General features: G+C 39.1%; 1 protein-coding gene across 1 annotated transcript; it reads left to right on the top strand.

Moving 5' to 3' along the window:
* On the top strand, positions 1 to 12,468 carry LOC120804021 (noelin-like). The gene is made up of 6 exons (XM_040153148.1): positions 1 to 221; positions 8,476 to 8,625; positions 8,824 to 8,979; positions 9,983 to 10,202; positions 10,817 to 10,923; positions 11,806 to 12,468. The coding sequence occupies exons 1-6, from the start codon at positions 132 to 134 to the stop codon at positions 12,466 to 12,468; spliced, it is 1,386 nt and encodes a 461-aa protein (XP_040009082.1). The 5' UTR covers positions 1 to 131.
* The last annotated feature ends 6,899 nt before the right edge of the window (positions 12,469 to 19,367 follow it).

The raw sequence follows: 19,367 nt of genomic DNA, 5'->3' as shown, positions 1-19,367 counted from the left end.
AGAAAGAGAGAGAGATACACACAAGATTAATATATAACCAGATAGGTAGCCCGGTTAACAACCAGGTTAATAAACAGCTAAACCAGCAGGTTGATAAGCAGGTTAACAGAGAGAGAACCAAGAGGCGGTGGATGTTATTTGAGGAGAAACAGATGGAGTCTGAAGAAAATCTGCTCAATGTTTTTCTGTTGCTGCTGCTCATTGGATCACAATTTACCCTGGTAACATTTTACTGTTTCTATTCTATTCTATTCTATTCTATTCTATTCATACTCTACCCTAATAATATTAAACTGTTCAATTTTAGGTTATACTGTATTCCGTTATGTTCTATTCTGTTATAATCCGACATCACTATGGTAAACATATAATGTTTCTATTTATATTTTACTATGCCCTGTTACATTTTATCGTTTTAATCACATTTTATCTTGGTAAAATTATTCAGTTTCATTTTATATTCTACCATATTGTATTCATACTGCACTGGGGTACAATGATATTCTCTCTGTTTCTATCATATCCTGTTCTATTCTATTCTATTTTCTTCTCTTCTCTTCTACTGTATTTTAGTCATAGACTGTGTGAAACCTCATTTTCTGATGTTTCTGTTTATCAGATTTGATTTGACAGAAAATAATTAAATGTTTCTGACAAAATAAACATCTGGTCAGATCGATTGACTGCTTGGTATTTGAACACCAGAGAACAAAACTGAACCTTAAACTTGAATAATTAAATCTCAGAATAATAAATATAATGAAAATATAGTTTTGAGTTGATTTTAGAGCAGTTTGTTCTATTTGTTTGACATGACTTTGTTTTTATATTTAATGAGTAAAATATGTTTAATGTTTCAGGTTAGGGTTTCTGGTTTGTTATTAGAGGTAAATATACCAGCAAACCCATTACACTACAAGTGCTGCAGGGGTTTTTGACTCTTCCGACTTTTTCTCTTCTGCATGCACCTTTAAAGAAGGTGGAGTTGAGCCGGAATTCCCTATACTGCCTCTGTTTTCTCGTTATAGAAAAAGATTTTTCCTATAAATTATAAATTGTTAGTTTAAACTGCTCTGTTTATCCCAGCATGGACTTCTCCATCATACACCTCACCTCTACAGGTAAAGTTACAACAGATAGTAACAAAGAGAATGTAACAGATTGTAACAAAGAGATTGAAATAAAGAGAAGGTAACAGATTGTAACAAAGAGACTGTAACAGATATAACAGATTGTAACAAAGAGACTATAACAGAATGTAACAGATTTTAACAAAGACACTGTAACAAAGAGACCATAACAGAGAGATTGTAACAAAGAGACTGTAACAGTCTATAACAGACTATAACAAAAAGATTTAACAGACTGTAACATACTATAATAATGAAATTATAACAGATTGTAACAAAGGGACTGTAACGGATTGTAACAGTCTATCGCTAACAGACTATAGCTGACAGACTATTGCAGTCTATAACAAACTATAACAAACAGAGTGTAACTGACAGACTGTAACAGACCGTTAGATTAAATGTTTGTATGGAGGTTTTTCTAGATGGATTTAATGTTTAATAAGACTTTTGTCATCAAATGTCAATAAACCTTTTGATAATCCGGACTATCAAATTGATTACAGCAGATTAGGCTCAATACAGAGAAACAGAGACGTAATGACTGCAAGGTTATAGCAGTAATACTTCAGCAACCACAACAACTACTACTTCTACTACTAATAATAATAATAAGCATCATAATTATAACAGATATCAGAGGATCAATCAAAATAAGGGTGATTCACAGATACTTGAAAACGTTCTTATTGATTAACCATTTTAACCAGTTTGATCATTTTAATCAGTTTCCAAGAAACAGCTGCACCCATACAGTGTGCACAGTGGGACAAAAGAAACACCCTTCTTCAAACAACATGCAGGTAGGAATTGACATCTCCATCAAAATCAAAGAAAAAAATTACATGAAGTAATAACTAAAAAATTTAATTAAATTATTTTATTTTTCTTATTTCAGGTGGAAAGAAACTCTGAGCTGGTTTCTGTTCTATAAAAAACCCAGCAGCCATTAGTTTAAATAATGATGAACCTGGTTTAATAAAAGTAAACATGTTTGATAAAAAATAGCATCATGAGTCACTTAAACAAACTGAAATAATCCACTAAACAGACATGTCCACTCTCTTTGCTTTATTATTATTGTTTTTAATCCAAGATTGACGTTGAATTTAAGATGAGGGAGAAAAAAATCTTCACTAAAGCTGATCCAAAGTTCTACTTGGTTACAGCTGAACAGAGAGAAGATAATGTTTGAAATAAAAATTTCATTAAATTTTAGTTATGGTTTTCAATTATGAGCAGAAAGACTGAATTATAACAGTGCATGTATTGTAACACATCTTAAACACTTTCTTTGATTTTCACACATTTGTAACACGTTTGGTTACTTAATCCCCCATACCTCAATCCATTATCCATTTTCAGTTAATTTCAATTTTTAATGTGTAGCGCCAAATCATAACAAACATTATCTCAAGGCACTTCAAAGAATAAGGTCAAGAACTTAAAATATTATAGAGAGAAACCCAACTGTTCCCACTAGGAGCAAGCACTTGGCGACAGTGGAGAGAAAAACCTCACTTTTAATAGGAAGTAGCCTCCTAAACATCTGGGTGGGTTGCTGTCTGCCTTGACCAATCGGGTTGGGAGGAGAAGAATGGCGGAGTGAGGGGAGAGAGGGGGGAGAGGGTGAGAGGGAAGAGTGAGAGACTAGGAACAGCTGTATATACTGTTTCAGCTGTATATACTATTCAAGCACTGTCAGACTAGTTATTATAATGATCATAATAATAGTGAAAGATCTGGAATAGTAGTGGCAGATCTGGATCCTCCAGCTTGCAGAATTAGGACAGGGAGGGAGAGGACAGAGAGGACAAGCACAAACTATGGGAGAGAGAAGAAACAAAGTTAAGGACATGCGGTAGTGTGATACAAATGCATGGAGAGAGAGAGATAAAAAAAAGAGAGAAGAAGTGCTCAGTACATCATGGGAGGTCCCCAAGCAGCATCGGCCTATAGCAGCATAACTAAGGGATGGTTCGGGGCTCACCTGAGCCAGCCCTAACTATAAGCTTTAACAAAGAGGAACGTTTTAAGCCTAATCTTGAATGTAGAGAGGGTGTCTCCCTTCTTAACCCAAACTGGGAGCTGGTTCCACAGTAGAGCAGCCTGATAACTGAAGGCTCTTCAGTCATCAGAGCAAAGTGTTCTATTGGGATAATAGGGTATCATGAGGTCTTTGAGATACAAGGGAGCTTGATTATTAAGGGCTTTGTAAGCGAGGAGAAAGATTTTAATTTCTATTCTAGATATTTCAAGATGAGATGCAGGAAACTTGGGATTATTCCCAACAGCCTACACCTGGGTTCCACCGTGAAAAGCCACAGAGCAGAAAAGATCCTTCTGAATGCTCAGAACCAGTTACTCAATGAGAGGGTGAGACAAGTACATTTTACCATCGATTCCCTTAGAGTTAGGACTGAACAGATGCTCGAGGAGTTGACATCACATCTTCCCAGTGAAGTACTGGAACAAGTCTTTAGGTTTGCGGAAAAGACACAGGCTTCACAACTAAAGGCAAGGAACGACAGATACGCAAGTTGCAAACCCTGCAGTCCCGACTCAGCAGTGGAAAAGGTACCAGTTGTAAACCTCATCACAGCCACAGAATCAGCCATCAGAAACAAAAATTTGACTAATACAGAGGTTGAACAACAGACTGAAGGTATCAGCTGCTCTCACCAGTGCGAAAGCACCCCCTCCCAACCTCACCATCCAAGAAAGGAAGGCAATGACATCGCTCCAAAAAGACCGGAACATCACCATCTTTCCAGCCACCTATGGGGCACTAAGGCGAGACCCTACAAGCGGCTACAAAAAGAAAGTAGTTAGTTGCCTACAACAACTGGAGAAGGACCATGCTATTGACCAATCTCTATATTACAGACTGTACCCCTGGGAAGCCACCCCTCTCATTTATGGACTCCCAAAGATAAACAAAGGAAGTGTTCCACTCAGACCCATCATCAGCCATATTAACTGGGTAACTTACAACATTGCTAAACACCTGGCCACCATCCTGGCTCCCCTGGTTGGAAAAACACTCCACATCACATCAAGAATTCCCAGGACTTTGCCAATGAGGTTGGAAAAATAAAACTGGAATCAGATGAAACCATGGTATCCTATGATATCACTTCACTTTTCACATGCATCGCTACCACAGAAGCAGTTAAATCAGTTAGGATATTACTGCTACAGGACAGCACTTTAACATACAGAACCAACCTCACCCCTGACCACATATGCGCCCTGCTTGACCTCTGCCTGACTACCACCTATTAACAATTCAATGAAGCTTTTCTACAGACGGAAGCGCGGCTGTGCCATGGGCTCCCTGGTGTCACCAAAAAGTGGCTAATTTCGGCATGGAAGATGTACAGAGGAGAGCCGTGACCTCTTTTCTAGGAGCTGCCCCAAGCCACTGGTTTGTGGATGACACCTGGGTCAAAATCAAAACCCATGAAGTTGAATCCTTCACTGAACACATCAATGCAGTGGACAGCACGTCAAGTTCACCCATGAGGATGTCAGTGGAAATAGCCTAGTATTCTTGGATTGTGCGGTGCACAACAAGAACGACTGAAGCCTCAACATTGAAGTATACCGTAAACCCACACGCACAGAACAGTACCTACTGTTTGACTCTCACCACCCATTGGACCACAAACTGGGGTTCATTAGAACCGTACACCATCAGGCTCAGAATATTCCCACAAAGTCAGAGGGGAAAAGGAATGAACATAAACGCATCAAGGAAGCACTTAGAACTTGTGGTTACCCCAACTGGGCCTTTGTCAAAACCACAAAAAGAGGCAGAAAAGACAGAGAGGAAAATTTCAATAAATGAAACAACATTGTCATTCCTTATGTTGCTGGATTATCTGAAAAACTCAGGAGGATCTTCTACAAACATAACATCGCTCTGCATTTCAAGCTCACTAACACTCTTAGGCAAAAACCACCCTAAGGACAAAATACCCAGACACAAGTAGAACAAAGTAGTTTACACTGTCCAATGCAGCGAGGAATGCACAGACCTGTACATTGGGGATAACTAAACAACCGCTAATTAAGCGCATGGCACAACACAGGAGAGCAAGCTCCTCAGGTCAGGATTCAGCAGTCCACCTGCATCTTAAGAAAAAAGGACATTCTTTTCAGCACAGTGATGTACGCATTTTGGCCAGAGAAGACCGATGGTTTGAAAGAGGAGTGAAAGAAGCCAACTTTGTCAATCTGGAACAACTGTCACTAAACAGAGGCGGTGGTCTGAGACACCACCTGTCAGCCACATAAAACGCAGTTCTAAGTTCACTCCCAAGACAACTGAACGACCATCCACACCGGGACTCATATGACCTCAATGACTCAAATGATGGCAGGGTGGGTCAATGACTAAGTTGTCACCCTAATGACCCTAAAGGTGTTAGCACCCATCCCCACCTTGACCCATGTGATCATAACGACTCACATGATGACCAGGAGGGTCAACGACTCATGTGACCTCAACAACTCACAAAGGATCAATACCTGGAACCCCCAAAGGATCAATACCTGGAACCCCTCACTAGTCAGTTAGAACTGAAGAAGCCTTTTGGATGAGAGACGAAACGTCTTCAAGAACTTCAAGCAAATCCAGTTGCCTTTGCACAGCACTTACAGAATACAGGAGCATTATGACCTCTTTTTCTAGTTCCTGTCAATACTCATGCTGCAGCATTTTGGATCAGCTCTGGGCTTTTCACATTTTTATGACATCCGGATAATAAGGAATTACAGTAGTCCAGTTTAGAGGTAACAAATGAATGGACTAGCATTTCAGCAGCCTTCTTAGACCAGATGTTTTTAACTTTTTTCAATATTTTGCATGAGGAAGAGGGCTGTCCTAGAGACTTATTTTATGTGTGAGGCAAATGACATGTATTATGCAAAGGACATGTCCTGGTCAAAAATGAGGTTCCTTACAGTGGAACTAGAGGCCAAGGTAATGCCATCCAAAGTGATTGGGTTATGTTTTTCTGAGGTGTTTAGGCCCAAATACAATAACTTTTATTTACTCACTTTTATTTAAATTTAGAAGTGAAAAATTACAGGTCAACCAGGCCTTCATGTCTTTAAGACATGCCTGATGTTTGAATACCTGCTTGTTTTCACCTGGCTTCACAGATAAATAAAGCTGGGTTTCATCTGTGGAGCAATGGAAATTTATGTGGTGCTTGATAATATTGCTTGAAGGAGTCACTCCATGACTAACTTTTGTGTGCATGGAAGAGTTATTGTTAACATGAATAACCTGAAATCTATCTGATAAATATGACTCAAATCAACCTAGTGCGGTTCCTTTGATCACCATGACGTGTTCCGGTCTCTGTAATAAATCTTGTAATCTTTGGATTTTCTCACAAACAGTCACTATAGTTTACTCAGAATGGTGCCAAAACAAAAACAACATCAAGTGAGCGGCAATTCTGTGGATGGAAACACCTTGTTGATGAGAGAGGTCAGAGGAGATTGGACAGGCTGGTTGGAGCTGACCCAAAGGCTATGGTAACTTAGATAAACACTCTTTACAACTGTGGTGAGCAGAAAAGCATCTCAGAATGCACAACGTGTCCAACCTTGAGGTGCATGGACTACAACAGCAGAACACCATAATTGGTTTTCACTTCTGTCAGTCACAGAAATCTGAGGCTGCAGTGGGCACAGGCTCACCAAAACTGGACGGTTGAAGACTGGAAAAATGCAGCCTGCTTTGATGAATCTGGATTTCTACTAGGCCTGTAAATGGTAGGGTCAGAATCTGGCATCAACATTATGAATCCATGGACCCAACCTGCCTTGTGTCAACAGTCCGGGCTGTTGGTGGTGGTGTAATGTGTGGGGAATGTTTTCTTGGCACACATTTGGGCCCTTAATACCAGTCAATCATGGTTTGAATGCCACAGCCAGTCTGAGTATTGTTGCTGACCATGTGCATCCCCTTATGTCTACAAGTTACAATTTTGTAATGGCTACTTCCATGATAATGCACCATGTCACAAAGCAAAAGTCATGTCACTGGTTTCATGATCATGACAATGAGTTCAGTGTATTTCAGTGGCATCCCGAGTCACCAAATCTGAATCCAGTAGAACACCTCTGGTATGGGGTAGAACAGGAGATTGGCAGCATGAATGTGGAGCTGACAAATCTGCAGAAATGATGTGATGCAATTATGTCAACATGGAACAAAATCTCAAAGGAAAGTTTCCAACATCTTGTAGAATCCATGCCATGAACAACTAGGACTGTTTTGAGAGCAAAGGGAGGCCCTACCCAGTATTAGTATGGTGTTTCTAATAAAGTATCACTGTTTTTGTGTGTGTGTGTGTGTGTGTGTGTGTGTGTGTGTGAGAGAGTATGTGCGTATAATGTATAATTCCTCTACTGTGTTCCTAACCCTCTTTCAGTTCTTACCCACAGCTTGCTAACTGACTTCATGATAACATTTCTTCCTGTTTACATCACCCAAAGCAACAATCATCAACAACAAATAATGTTTGTTTTATTCTAAAATACATTTTCTAACAGTATTAAGACTTATAAAGTCTAATAAACTTGGATCGTATCTCTCAGATCCCTGATTCCTCCTTACATTTATATAAACATACAAATTATTTACTGTGCGATGGAAACGTGTTAAATTTTTAAATGGTGTTAAAGTTGTAGTTTTTCAAAAACCTGCCCTAGAGCATGTGCAGTAACACTGACATGAACATTGAACTTTTTGAGTATCCCAACTAATCCTGATAATAAAAACATATATAACTTAGACATGTAGTGACTCTGACAGACAATAATTAAAAAATAAAATAAATACATAAAAAAGGGAAAACACAAGATAAAAGCACAAACACAAGAAGAGTCTTTATTCCAGCTGAAATAAGATGCTCTCTTTTTAGTTTGGTTTTCTTAGTTTCTCTGCTCCGTCAGTTGGAAATAAGGAATAATATTGTATATTATACTACATTATAGTACAGTACAATATGATATAAATACATCAGTGTGTGATACCAAGTTTAGCTTGCAGAAGACAGTAAACACAAACCACACTGGACAAATTACTTCCTGTTGATTTTGATTATTTAAATGATTTCTGAAATAGAAGAATTTTGTTTATCCCTGAGCAGGAGTGTCAGGACTGGCAGGGGTAAAGGTTGTAGTCTAACTGGCAGTCTCTCTACCTCTCTCTCTCTCTGTCATTTATTGACGTTACTTGATTATTGTAAACACAAATCTGCGCTGAAGTAATCACAATCATCAACATATTTTCATCATAGTCCTCTGATTTCCTGTCTAAAAGGTGGGTCCCTCAGTCCCTGAGGAGGGCTGGCAAGTGTACAGTTCAGCTCAGGACTCTGAAGGTCGATGTGTTTGTACAGTGGTTGCCCCTCAGCAGACGGTCTGTTCCAGAGATGCTCGAACCAAACAGCTGAGACAGCTGCTTGAAAAGGTATGAAATACTAATGTTAATAGTAATAGCATTAATAGTATTTATACTTCTGCTGGTACCACTGAGTCAGGTAGTAACAGATAAACTGACAGTGATGTTTATTATCAAGGTACATTAGTAGTGCAGTGGAAATAGAATTAGTAGTAGTGATATGTGTAGTATTATATAGTACATAATATGATACTGTATGATTTCCAGGTACAGAATATGACTCAGTCTATTGAAGTTTTGGACCAGCGGACTCAGAGAGATCTGCAATTTGTGGAGAAAATGGAAGTTCAGTTGAAAGGTCTAGAAAACAAATTCAAACAGGTGGAGGACGGACATGAGACCAACATCGCCAGACAGTACAAGGTACCGCCCAACTTGTTACAGCATCTCTTAAATTAACAATCAGCAGCTCAGCCTTAATATGATATCGCCTCTTAATCTACCAATCAACATTTCAGCCAATCTCTATTAGAGCCCGACCGATATATTGGCCAATGTTGACCTATCACAGATATATTGGTATTTGCGTATATGTTGTCCGATATGAGCCAATATGAAAACTTTTTTTTTTTTTTACAGAACATAATGCAGAAAAAGATGCTTTGGGTAATTTAGAAATGGTTTCATCACATACTTTGTCCAGCAGAACAAGCACCAACTCAATTGTTTACACAGTTTGCAGCACATGTAGCAGAGTTTGCATCACAGCTGAGCAGACGGTAGCGTGGAGTGATGTAGTGTCTTCATGGAAAGTTTTTAACTAGTTTGTGAAATACATCGGTGGAATGTTGAATAAACAACTATCCCATCATTTTCCCTTTTCAATATAAATCTAACATATATATGTATGTAAATATATATAAAAAATTTCGACCGATATGTCAAAATCACAATTTTTCACTCCCTAAAGTCGGTATCAGTGTCTGCTCCAAAAATCCAGTATCAGTCGGGCTCTAATCTCTATATAAACTATGAAGTGTTATATTTCATGTAATGATTATAAATATTTGGATCAATAACTTTGATACCTCACGTCTCAGTACAGATCAGTGTGAACAGGTTTGATAATATTTATGTTTACAGTTCATGTTTACAAAACTGATCTGAGCACTGTGTAAGTTAATTATCCAAATCTCAGTAATTAATCTATGAAAAGTAAATAATGAAACATCTATGAACAAACAGCTGAAGCTCAGACCACCTTCATATTAATGTGGATGGTTGTGAAGATGCCTGGAAATGTCTGAACTGCTCATTTACTGATCTCTGCTGTCTGTCTGTGTTTCCTCTCAGTTTTTTAACATCTCTGCATTAAAATCCTTCAGTCCTCAGTCCTCAGAGTATCTGCTGTCTGTCTGTCTGTCAGTCCATCAAGGCAAAGATGGAGGAGTTACGTCCTCTGATCCCGGTCCTGGAGGCCTACAAGGCCGATGCTCTGCTGGTCCGACAGTTTAAGGAGGAGGCAGCGAATGTGACGGAGCTGCTGGGATCACTGCAGGAAAAACTGGGAGGACTGGACTACCAGGAGCTCCACAGCCGAGTGATAAGCCTGGAGGACAGACTGAGGGCCTGCATGCAGAGGCTCGGTGAGTAAACAACAGAGAAACGAACAGAGATATTTAAAAAAGCAAACATGTAAACAAACGTGCAAAGGGCCCATCAGTTTCTTGTACTTGTAACTAAATCCAGCTGCGATTTAACATGGTACCTTTGTGCCCCATTACATTACTTCTGCACAGACGGTGGTAAAATGACAATAAGGATTTTGTCACCATTAGTCTGCAAGGTGGTAGGATTATTAGACTGAGTCAAGTAACTTTTGAAAAGAAATCAGAGGACCAATTATTGACTGTGTTCAACAAAGATCTTAGTACTGGGATTGACACCTGAGTGGTACTGGGTAAGCATAGACTTTAAACAGTCCCATTAAAAAAAAAAAAAAAAAAGTCAACAATTTTTATAGAAATTATTTCTATAGTAGACTACAGTTCCCCAGAAAACTGTTAAAACTGATAATGGTTTAAGTGGATTATCAGACAAACTCTGTATCTAAAAGAGCTGTTTTTTAATGTCATCTTCAAAGTTATTTATAATACAAACTAAACTCCATTCACTTTAAGAAATCTCAGCTTCATTTTGGACAGGTGTTTCTGTTATTTTGTCCAGCCTATAACTTCATGTGTTGGTGTTTGTGTTTCAGCCTGTGGGAAGCTGACAGGAATCTCTGAGCCAATCACCGTTAAGACATCTGGATCCAGGTTTGGATCATGGATGACCGATCCACTGGCTCCGGCTGGAGACAACAGAGTGAGTCTCAACAACACCATAACACCAGAATTTTACGTATTAACAATCACCACCACGGCAACATGACAATACAACAATAAAATATAATGTGACATCACAAAATATTAACAACACCAGCACATCAGTTTTATCTCAGTTGAGAAAAGAGATTTCTAACACAGAGTCTGTGTTACAAACTGGAGGTGTGGAGTGTGAAAGACGTGCCTGCCTAACCCTAACCTTTTCCAGCAGAGAGGCTCTAACGAAAGACACTATCCAGGTGAATTATGGGAAATGTAGGATCCAGGTTTTTGGACTAAAAGTCAGGATATCTTTAACTGTCAGAAGAACAACTAGTTTATGGAGGAGACATAATGAGTATTTTTTGAACATTTAAAGTGATTCAGATTATAAATACACCTGCCCAGGTTTCAGAGAGAAAGTAACATAATATTCAACATTTACTGTGGATTGAAAGAGGATTGAAAGTGATAATTTCGAGATGAGCTGTGGTCTTTGAACTTGGTGGGAACATGAAGAGATAGTCCAGAGCAGAGGTACAAAGAACAAAACGAAAAATGTGAATAATTTGTCGCCCTTTACTGTAGTTTCTAATTTTGGAAGAGAAATAGGTAGGTGGACAGAGTTTTAATTGCTGCTAGCTGCTAACAGTGAAGTTTTTCTTTAGCTGAGACTACAGTACTACTGTGTCTAATATGATGACATAATCGTGAAAGAGCAGGATTATTGAAATATTATATTATACATTAACATTACATTAAAATAACATTTTTATGTTTTATGGAACATAATCATGAATCCCTTTAACACCAAACAGAATAAATAAATAATTATACATCTTAGATTATTTTCACGTCATTTATTTGGTTTCTTCCCCTATAGGTGTGGTATATGGATGGTTACCATAACAACCGCTTCGTTAGGGAGTATCAGTCAATCTATGACTTCATGACGACAGATAACTTCACATCTCACCGCCTGCCTCACCCTTGGTCTGGTACTGGTCAGGTGGTTTATAATGGATCCATTTACTTCAACAAGTTCCAGAGTCACACCATCATCAAGTTTGACTTCAGCACGTCACTCATCAGCCGTTCCCGACAGCTTGACTTTGCCGGCTACAACAATATGTACCATTATTCCTGGGGAGGTCACTCAGATATTGACCTTATGGTGGATGAGGGGGGGCTCTGGGCCGTCTACGCCACGAATCAGAATGCTGGAAATATCGTCCTTAGCCAGTTAAACCCAATCACTCTGCAGATCATCCGCAGCTGGACCACCAACCACCCAAAACGCAGTGCTGGAGAGGCGTTCATGATCTGTGGAACCCTGTATGTTACTAATGGGTACTCGGGTGGAACCAAAGTGTATTACGCCTACTCCACTAACTCCTCTACTTATGAATATATTGACATCCCTCTGACTAATAAATACAGCCACCTATCCATGCTTGACTACAACCCCCGAGACAGAGCGCTGTATGCCTGGAACAATGGCCACCAAGTCCTTTATAATGTTACACTCTATCACATTATACAGTAAAGTTAAATTATAAATACTGTAACACAGAAAAATAAATACAAGTCCCCTATAATGTTACACTCTACCACATCGTACATTAGGGTGAAAGTGTAAATATATCCTTAAAATAAATACTCATATACTCTGACTTGTTCAGAGTCTGAGGAGATGATGGCTATCAGGTTCATTTCTGTGCCTCCAGGACACAGAGAGGTAGATTAGCCTATCTCATCACAAATACTGGAAGCTAGCCTAGCACCATCAAAAGAAATCCACCATCCACAAAGTCCAAGTCAGTCTGATTGACTTGTTGCACATAGTTGGTTAACCAGTTAGCAGTCCATCCTGTAGTGAGCTGGTTTATTTAAAAGTAGAGGGAGAACACAGGTCAAACCTCCTCTCAGTTCACTACTTTAGAGATGCTGCATTCAGTCACTCAGCGGTTATTGTTCAACAGATAGCTCCAATGGTAACTGCTGCTAAAACCACAATGTGTCCTTTTTATATGTACATTTTTTTAAATCTGTTGAATTAACACAGAACACATAAACATGTAACATCATAGAAATCAAACAGACTTGGAGTTGTTGGAAGGTGGATTTTTCTTCTGATAGAGCTATTGTATCCTAACCCTATGTTTCTAGTCTTTGTGATAAACTAGGTTAAACACATCCTGGACATCTGTCTGGACTGGACCATGTCCCAAAGTGTTAGACTGTTAACTTAGATCTGTAATTTCTTTTTTTAAATTAATATAAATTTACAGTTTGACCAACTATTGTTTTTATGATAATGAGTGAAGTTTTCGAAACAAATGCACTTAAAATGTAAAAAAACACGCTGATACAATCACAATGAAAATAAACTGTGTTTCACAGTAAGGGACATTAAAATGTTGACACTGAAGACACTGAAGAATGCTACACATTTATATGATTAGTTTTTGGCTGTGTGCTTTTCTCACTTTATAAAATTAGAGCCACAGTTACTCTGAAGTAATAATGATAATAATATTAATGTCTTTTCTTACCATTATGTATTATATAGCAATACAAAATCTTAATTACTGTCTCTCTTTTTCCAATAATTCCCTCAGTTTTTAAATGAGTTATTGCAGGTTGAGCTTGGCTACCACATTATATTTCTTTCCATCTTTTAATGTATAGTCACCACACACATGAAGCATTTTGAGGATACAATCCATCAGCCGCCTCTATGAGACACCTGGTCCTCAGCTGGAGTCCTGTCAGATCACTTAGCTGCAGCCACAGCATAAACCTCTATAAACTCTGCTGTATAAGTTTGGTGGGTTTGATGAGGATTTTATTTGGAGTGAACTGAACTAGGATCCTTCACACCAAGAAGCCTCTGAAATCTTCCATCTTCAGCTCAGGAGCCTCCATAAACAGTGTCTGGCAGCAGGCCAGTGTGTGTCCACTGGCCGTTTGGTTTCTGTCCACTGGCAGGATCGTGTTGAGGATTCAGGACTACAGTTGACAAACCTCTTAAGTAGTTTACTGGTCTGTTTATAATTAATCTTCTTGAGTGTGGGACTTACTGATATTGCAGTGCATTTTAAGAATTAATGAATAATTCTGTTAAATTTTACTTACTTCCTGCTTCTTTGTGTTTTGTATTTCAAGATTTGTACTGTATGGGACGTCTTTGTTTTTCATAGACATTAAGACTTTGACCTCTACAGTGAATAAGTGTTGGTGGAAAGAGCAGTAATGGAACAAAACCAACAGAAAGTAACCTGCAGGAGATGTTTTATAATTCAAAAGACTGCATGCTAGATGTTAAAAGGATTACTCAGTTTTTGTAACCGGTAGCCTTAATAGCTAACGTGTTTTGAATTGCATCACCCAACCACAATGTTTATTGTGTGTTTTCTTTTTTGACAAAATAAAGAGATTGCTCTTAAATAATCTTCACAGCCTGCTGCTTCTGTTTATTTGAGATAAACAAGAGAAATCTTGTTGTGAAAATACAGTTACCAATTACTAAATTAACATAATTAATTTCAATTCAATTTTATTTATATAGCGCCAAATCATAACAGGGCACTTTTTTTATATAGAGCAGGCCTAGACTGTACTATTCATAGTTATATTTACAGAGACCCAACATTCCCCCATGAGCAAGGACTTGGCGACAGTGGCAAGGAAAATCTCCCTTTTAACAGGCAGAAACCTTGAACAGAACCTTGCTCATGGTGGGCGGCTGTGTCGGACAGGGATTGGGAGTATATCTACATTTCAACAACCATCAAGACAGCTTAGGTTTACCCTGTATCCGCCCTTGCCTCCACCCACTATGGGAGGACAGATAGAGGAGAGAGAACGTAAAAGCCTGTAGGCAGCACTTGTGTTTTAAAGGAACCCCAGTTATCTCAATGGCCCTCCATGTGACCTTTGACAACTACACGGTTTGGAGTGTAGAGCCACAGGCAATGTACTGTCCCAAAGGCTGGCCCATGACCACACAGTCATTGTAAAAGAGCCCCTGCTCCCCAGACAGGGGTATGTGTTCGAAACAAACTGCTAGGGGGCTATGATTAGGGTTTGGTTAGGGGGTTAGCTGGGTTTGAGTTAGGGTTATGAAGTTATCTCAATGGCCCTCCCTGTGACGTCCGACGACTACACAGTTTGGATTGGAGAAACCAAGGGCAAGGCACGGGCTGGCGAATGTCACTACAGAGTTCCCCCACTGTGTGTCAACTTACACCATAAAAGAAAACAGGAGAAGCAGAACCCCAAGACGAAACTATATAACTATCCACCCGAAAACGGGAGTGGCACACCAAAACACACCTGTGAACCAGCAGAGACTGCATCCTGAGGCTATCCAAACCAAAGTGGTGGGTTAACCAAGTAAATTTTAGGACACGTCAGTAGTGGACTCCAGGATCCTCAGGTGTTTCGGCCATTATAACTTGACAGCCTCAGCAGGGCCTGTGTGCAAACCCCCCCCCATTAGAAAGGTAGAAGAAATAAGAAGAAGAAGCAGGGGAGAGAACAAAGGATTAAATGGATTTCCATAATGAGGGCAATGGAGCCCTTATGTTGGTTAGGTAAATTAACTTTAGAGGTGGAGATTAAATTAAGAGGGGATGGGTTATACTCTATGTACTCCATCATTGATCATCTAGCCAATCAGGGGCGAAGCTCCAGGACCTCTTTGGTTCCTGTCACTCAGGTTCCTTATGCAATCTTCAAAAAGTAGTATCCCGTGTCCCATTACACCGCACGACCCTGGGAACTACAGAGAAAACTCCTTATAATAAGGTCATCTCAGTCGATTTTCCTGTTATTGGCCTCCTGTAGTCTAATTTTGTCCTATTCACCTCACCTGTGAAAAGTCTTGTTTTCTCATGATGCTGTGTTCTGGTGTTCAGGTGAAGAGAGGAATGATTAAGTTGGAATCCCTAACGGTGGGTAACGGAACTCTAAGGTACATTCGGAAGTCAAGATTAATTAAGACAGTGGGAAGGTTTTTAGAGTTCCTATCTTTCCAATGTTTGAATTTTAGGACACTCATCTGTAGTGGATCCCAGGATCATCGAGTGTTTCGGCCATTATCACTAGACACCTTCACCTGAGGAAGTTCCTGCTGAAGTTGAGCTAACCCCGGAGAGTGTCCCATAGCCAATTGGAATCTTGTTGCTGAGGTAGGTTCAAATGTGTAAAGGTAATTTGGTATGCATCCAGCACAGAATTATTACTTGTTTAAGGGGCTAAGTTCAGGATAAAGGCGTAGCATTAGGTTGTAGGATTCGTTTCGAAGTAATTGGATGTTACACCTGTCCAGAGTGGGGAATTTAAGGGCCTGTTAAGTGCTTTAACATCTCCAGTGATGACGTAGGATTCCCACGGAGGCAAGTCTGCTGTGGAATCCAGGAGTTTTTTCGGTGGGTGGTGTACTAATGATACAGGAGTCCAATTGAAGGGAGGAAGGTTAGCTGATTGTAAGAGAAGGGTATGTCAATGTATCAAAGAAAGGCCATCGTAAAAGTGCCTAGGTCCCGGTGCACCCATGGCCTAGTCACCTAAGCTGGACTAGGGGATGGAGAATTTGGGAGATGTGAAGAACTTTGAAGGAGTTCAACTTGTTGGGGGAAAGTCAGAATAGCCGTATGTAGTGCAGTATGGGCTGTTGCATTGGTGAAGCTATCCCTCATGGAAGACCGGGCCACGATTAAGGTCCTGCCGCCCTGGACCACACACCCAACATGCTATTCCTAGAGTCGGAACCTGGGGGGGGCTGCATACTTACCCCCTGACCAACACAGACCAGTTGTTAACACCGCTAGGTAGCTCTAACCCTGGCCAAGCAGGGTTGAAGCTCTAAGATCCCATGGTTCCTTTGTCATCTTTGAAGCAACTCAAACCCAGTGAAACCCTGGGTTCCCTCCCCCTCAGGAATGACCAGGACCAGCCATGACTGAGCGCTGCCTTCCCAGCCACCCAAAGGGCAGGAAGGACCCAGGCCAGCTGTGAACAAATACTGCCTCCTTAGTCCCCCAGGACCCCCATCCTAATCCCAATTTCCTAAGCATTTTCCTGTGTCCCATTCACTGCACGACCCCAAGAAATGACATGAAGTCATACATATATATATCTATATATCTATATCTATATACACACATATACATATACACATACACATGTGCACGTATCCACATGATACATACATATATATATATATATATATATACATATATATATAGGGTTAGGTATTATTTTTGTATTTTCAACAAAGTCATTAATGATAATTTTTGAAATTAATCAAAAATAGTAAAATATTTAATGTCTTTAAGTAACAGTAAAAATATGTAAAACTATAAAATGACTCCATTAAAGTGCTGTCTAATGTAAAAGTTAGCCATCATCAGAGAATAATGTAGCCAGACCAAGTAACAGATCCAAATATACACAACTTTTTTAAGGTTTAATCAACAGTGTAAGTGATGTGACATAATTAATAATCTGATATATTTGTGAGTCTGCCAAAGAGCCATACTATAAACTATAAATACAGGCCATCAAATACATTATGAATAAAAAGTACAGCATCTCCTTCTGAAATGTGTTGGAGAAAAAAAGCATAATGTGTAAATACCTGGAAATTAACTTCTTCAAAGAAGTTAATGTACAGAGAGTCTTGTGTGAAGAAATGTTTATTGAAATGTCTTAATTCCTCTGGATCAATTTCTTTCCAGATACCTCCTACCTTCAAACATTTTGCACCATTATGTGACTAAAACATACTGTTAAAGGCAACATGTTTGCAGTATTACACATTACTATTTTTTGAGTTAGTGACTATAAACTATACTTGCAACTTTAGTATTGTCATTACAAATTTTCATTTTGTTATGCAAATGAAAAGAAACCTTCTGAATAATCCTTTTTGGACATACAGGTTACACTCGCGGGTCTAGACATTGTTATACTCCCATGATTCATTTCTTATGTAGCCAGCCAATGAAAACCATGCCTGACCGTCCAATCCAAATATAACTTCCCTATTGTGCATATCCCAGCATTCCTCAAAATTCCACAAAAGTGAAGAACCCTGACTGAAACCCTTATGTATTTTCATAGGATAGCCCAATTACAGCAAGCATTTTCAAAGAGGCCTTTGATTGTCAAAGGGCAAACATGTTCCCAATGCTGGCTTTTGAACTAAAAATGATCACTAATATTCTAGAGCAAGTTGGAGAAGCTAGACTGAAAATATACAAATGTGGGTGCTTGAGAACTTGCCACCTGCTATTGATCTTTGTAGAAAAAGAATAGAAGGTTGGATATGGCAGGTCAGGCAGGATTATTTGGTGTCTGGTATTAGATTTTTTCTGTTAATTTGATAAGTTAACTTTTAAGGTAGAGGTTGTTTTGAGTGTGTTTGGGAGGGGTTTTGTGTTAGGGTCCTCAAAGGATGGAGTTTTTTAAGTGGACCATATTTAGTGGAGTGACTTTTAATTAAAGGTTTTCCATTCGAGGAAACTGGTTACAAGTTTTGCTTATTGACACAACTACTACCATAAAAACTTAATTGCGCTTAACACTTTAAATTAACGGAAAAAAAGTTGAGGGGAGTTTGCAGGTTGCCTGTCAGTTGCTAAGTGGTCAAAGAGATGCACAAGATCATTTTTTAAATATAGACATTGTAGCAGCAAGTGTTGAGACAACCTTATAATTGTAATTTTCATTGACCAAGTGAACCAGTATCTACACACTGTTGACACATTCCATGACATGGAACACATATGAAAATTCCTGTTTGTTATGCACAACACTGGTACAAATACTCAGAAGACAGCTGGGTAGCTTATACACCAATATGGTAATCATGTAACTTTTTCCTTATTCTATGCTTCTTGCAATATAATTGTGGTACTTTATTATTTCACTTTTCTGGGTGCAGATTTCACCAATAATTTACACCTGCTGGGGTTTGTCCCCTGGCCTGAAAAGGCTGACAGTGTGTGGACAATAGTAGGAGCAGTATTGAACCGCATCAATGTTGACAGAGTCAACATTTTTGTACTAATATACATTAAATCTTACAATTTTATGAGTTAATGCCTATACATTATACTTCTCACCAAAGTATTGTAATTACTAATTTTCTTTTTGACATGAAATTGAAAAGAAACCTTCCGAATAATCCTTTTTGGACATACAGGTTACACTCGCGGGTCTAGAAATTGTTATACTCCCATGATTCATTTCTCATGTAGCCAGCCAATGAAAACCATGCCTAATAACCGTCCAATCCAAATATAACTTCCCTATTGTGCATATCACAGCATTCCTCAAAATTCCATAAAAGTGAAGAACCCTGACTGAAACCCCTATGTATTTTCATTGGATAGCCCTATTACATCAAACTATTTCAAAGAAATCTTTGATCAT

Source organism: Xiphias gladius, chromosome 18, assembly GCF_016859285.1.
Source record: "Xiphias gladius isolate SHS-SW01 ecotype Sanya breed wild chromosome 18, ASM1685928v1, whole genome shotgun sequence".
NCBI lineage: Eukaryota > Metazoa > Chordata > Actinopteri > Istiophoriformes > Xiphiidae > Xiphias > Xiphias gladius.
This window is presented reverse-complemented; position numbering and strand designations above follow the sequence as displayed.

Excerpts from the sequence above, each read along its gene's own strand:
- LOC120804021 (XM_040153148.1), top strand. The coding sequence starts at position 132 with ATGTTATTTGAGGAGAAACAGATGGAGTCTGAAGAAAATCTGCTCAAT. Across the intron at positions 8,980-9,982 it reads ACATCGCCAGACAGTACAAG|TCCATCAAGGCAAAGATGGA; the intron begins GTACCGCCCAAC and ends TCTGTCTGTCAG. Across the intron at positions 10,924-11,805 it reads CTCCGGCTGGAGACAACAGA|GTGTGGTATATGGATGGTTA; the intron begins GTGAGTCTCAAC and ends CTTCCCCTATAG.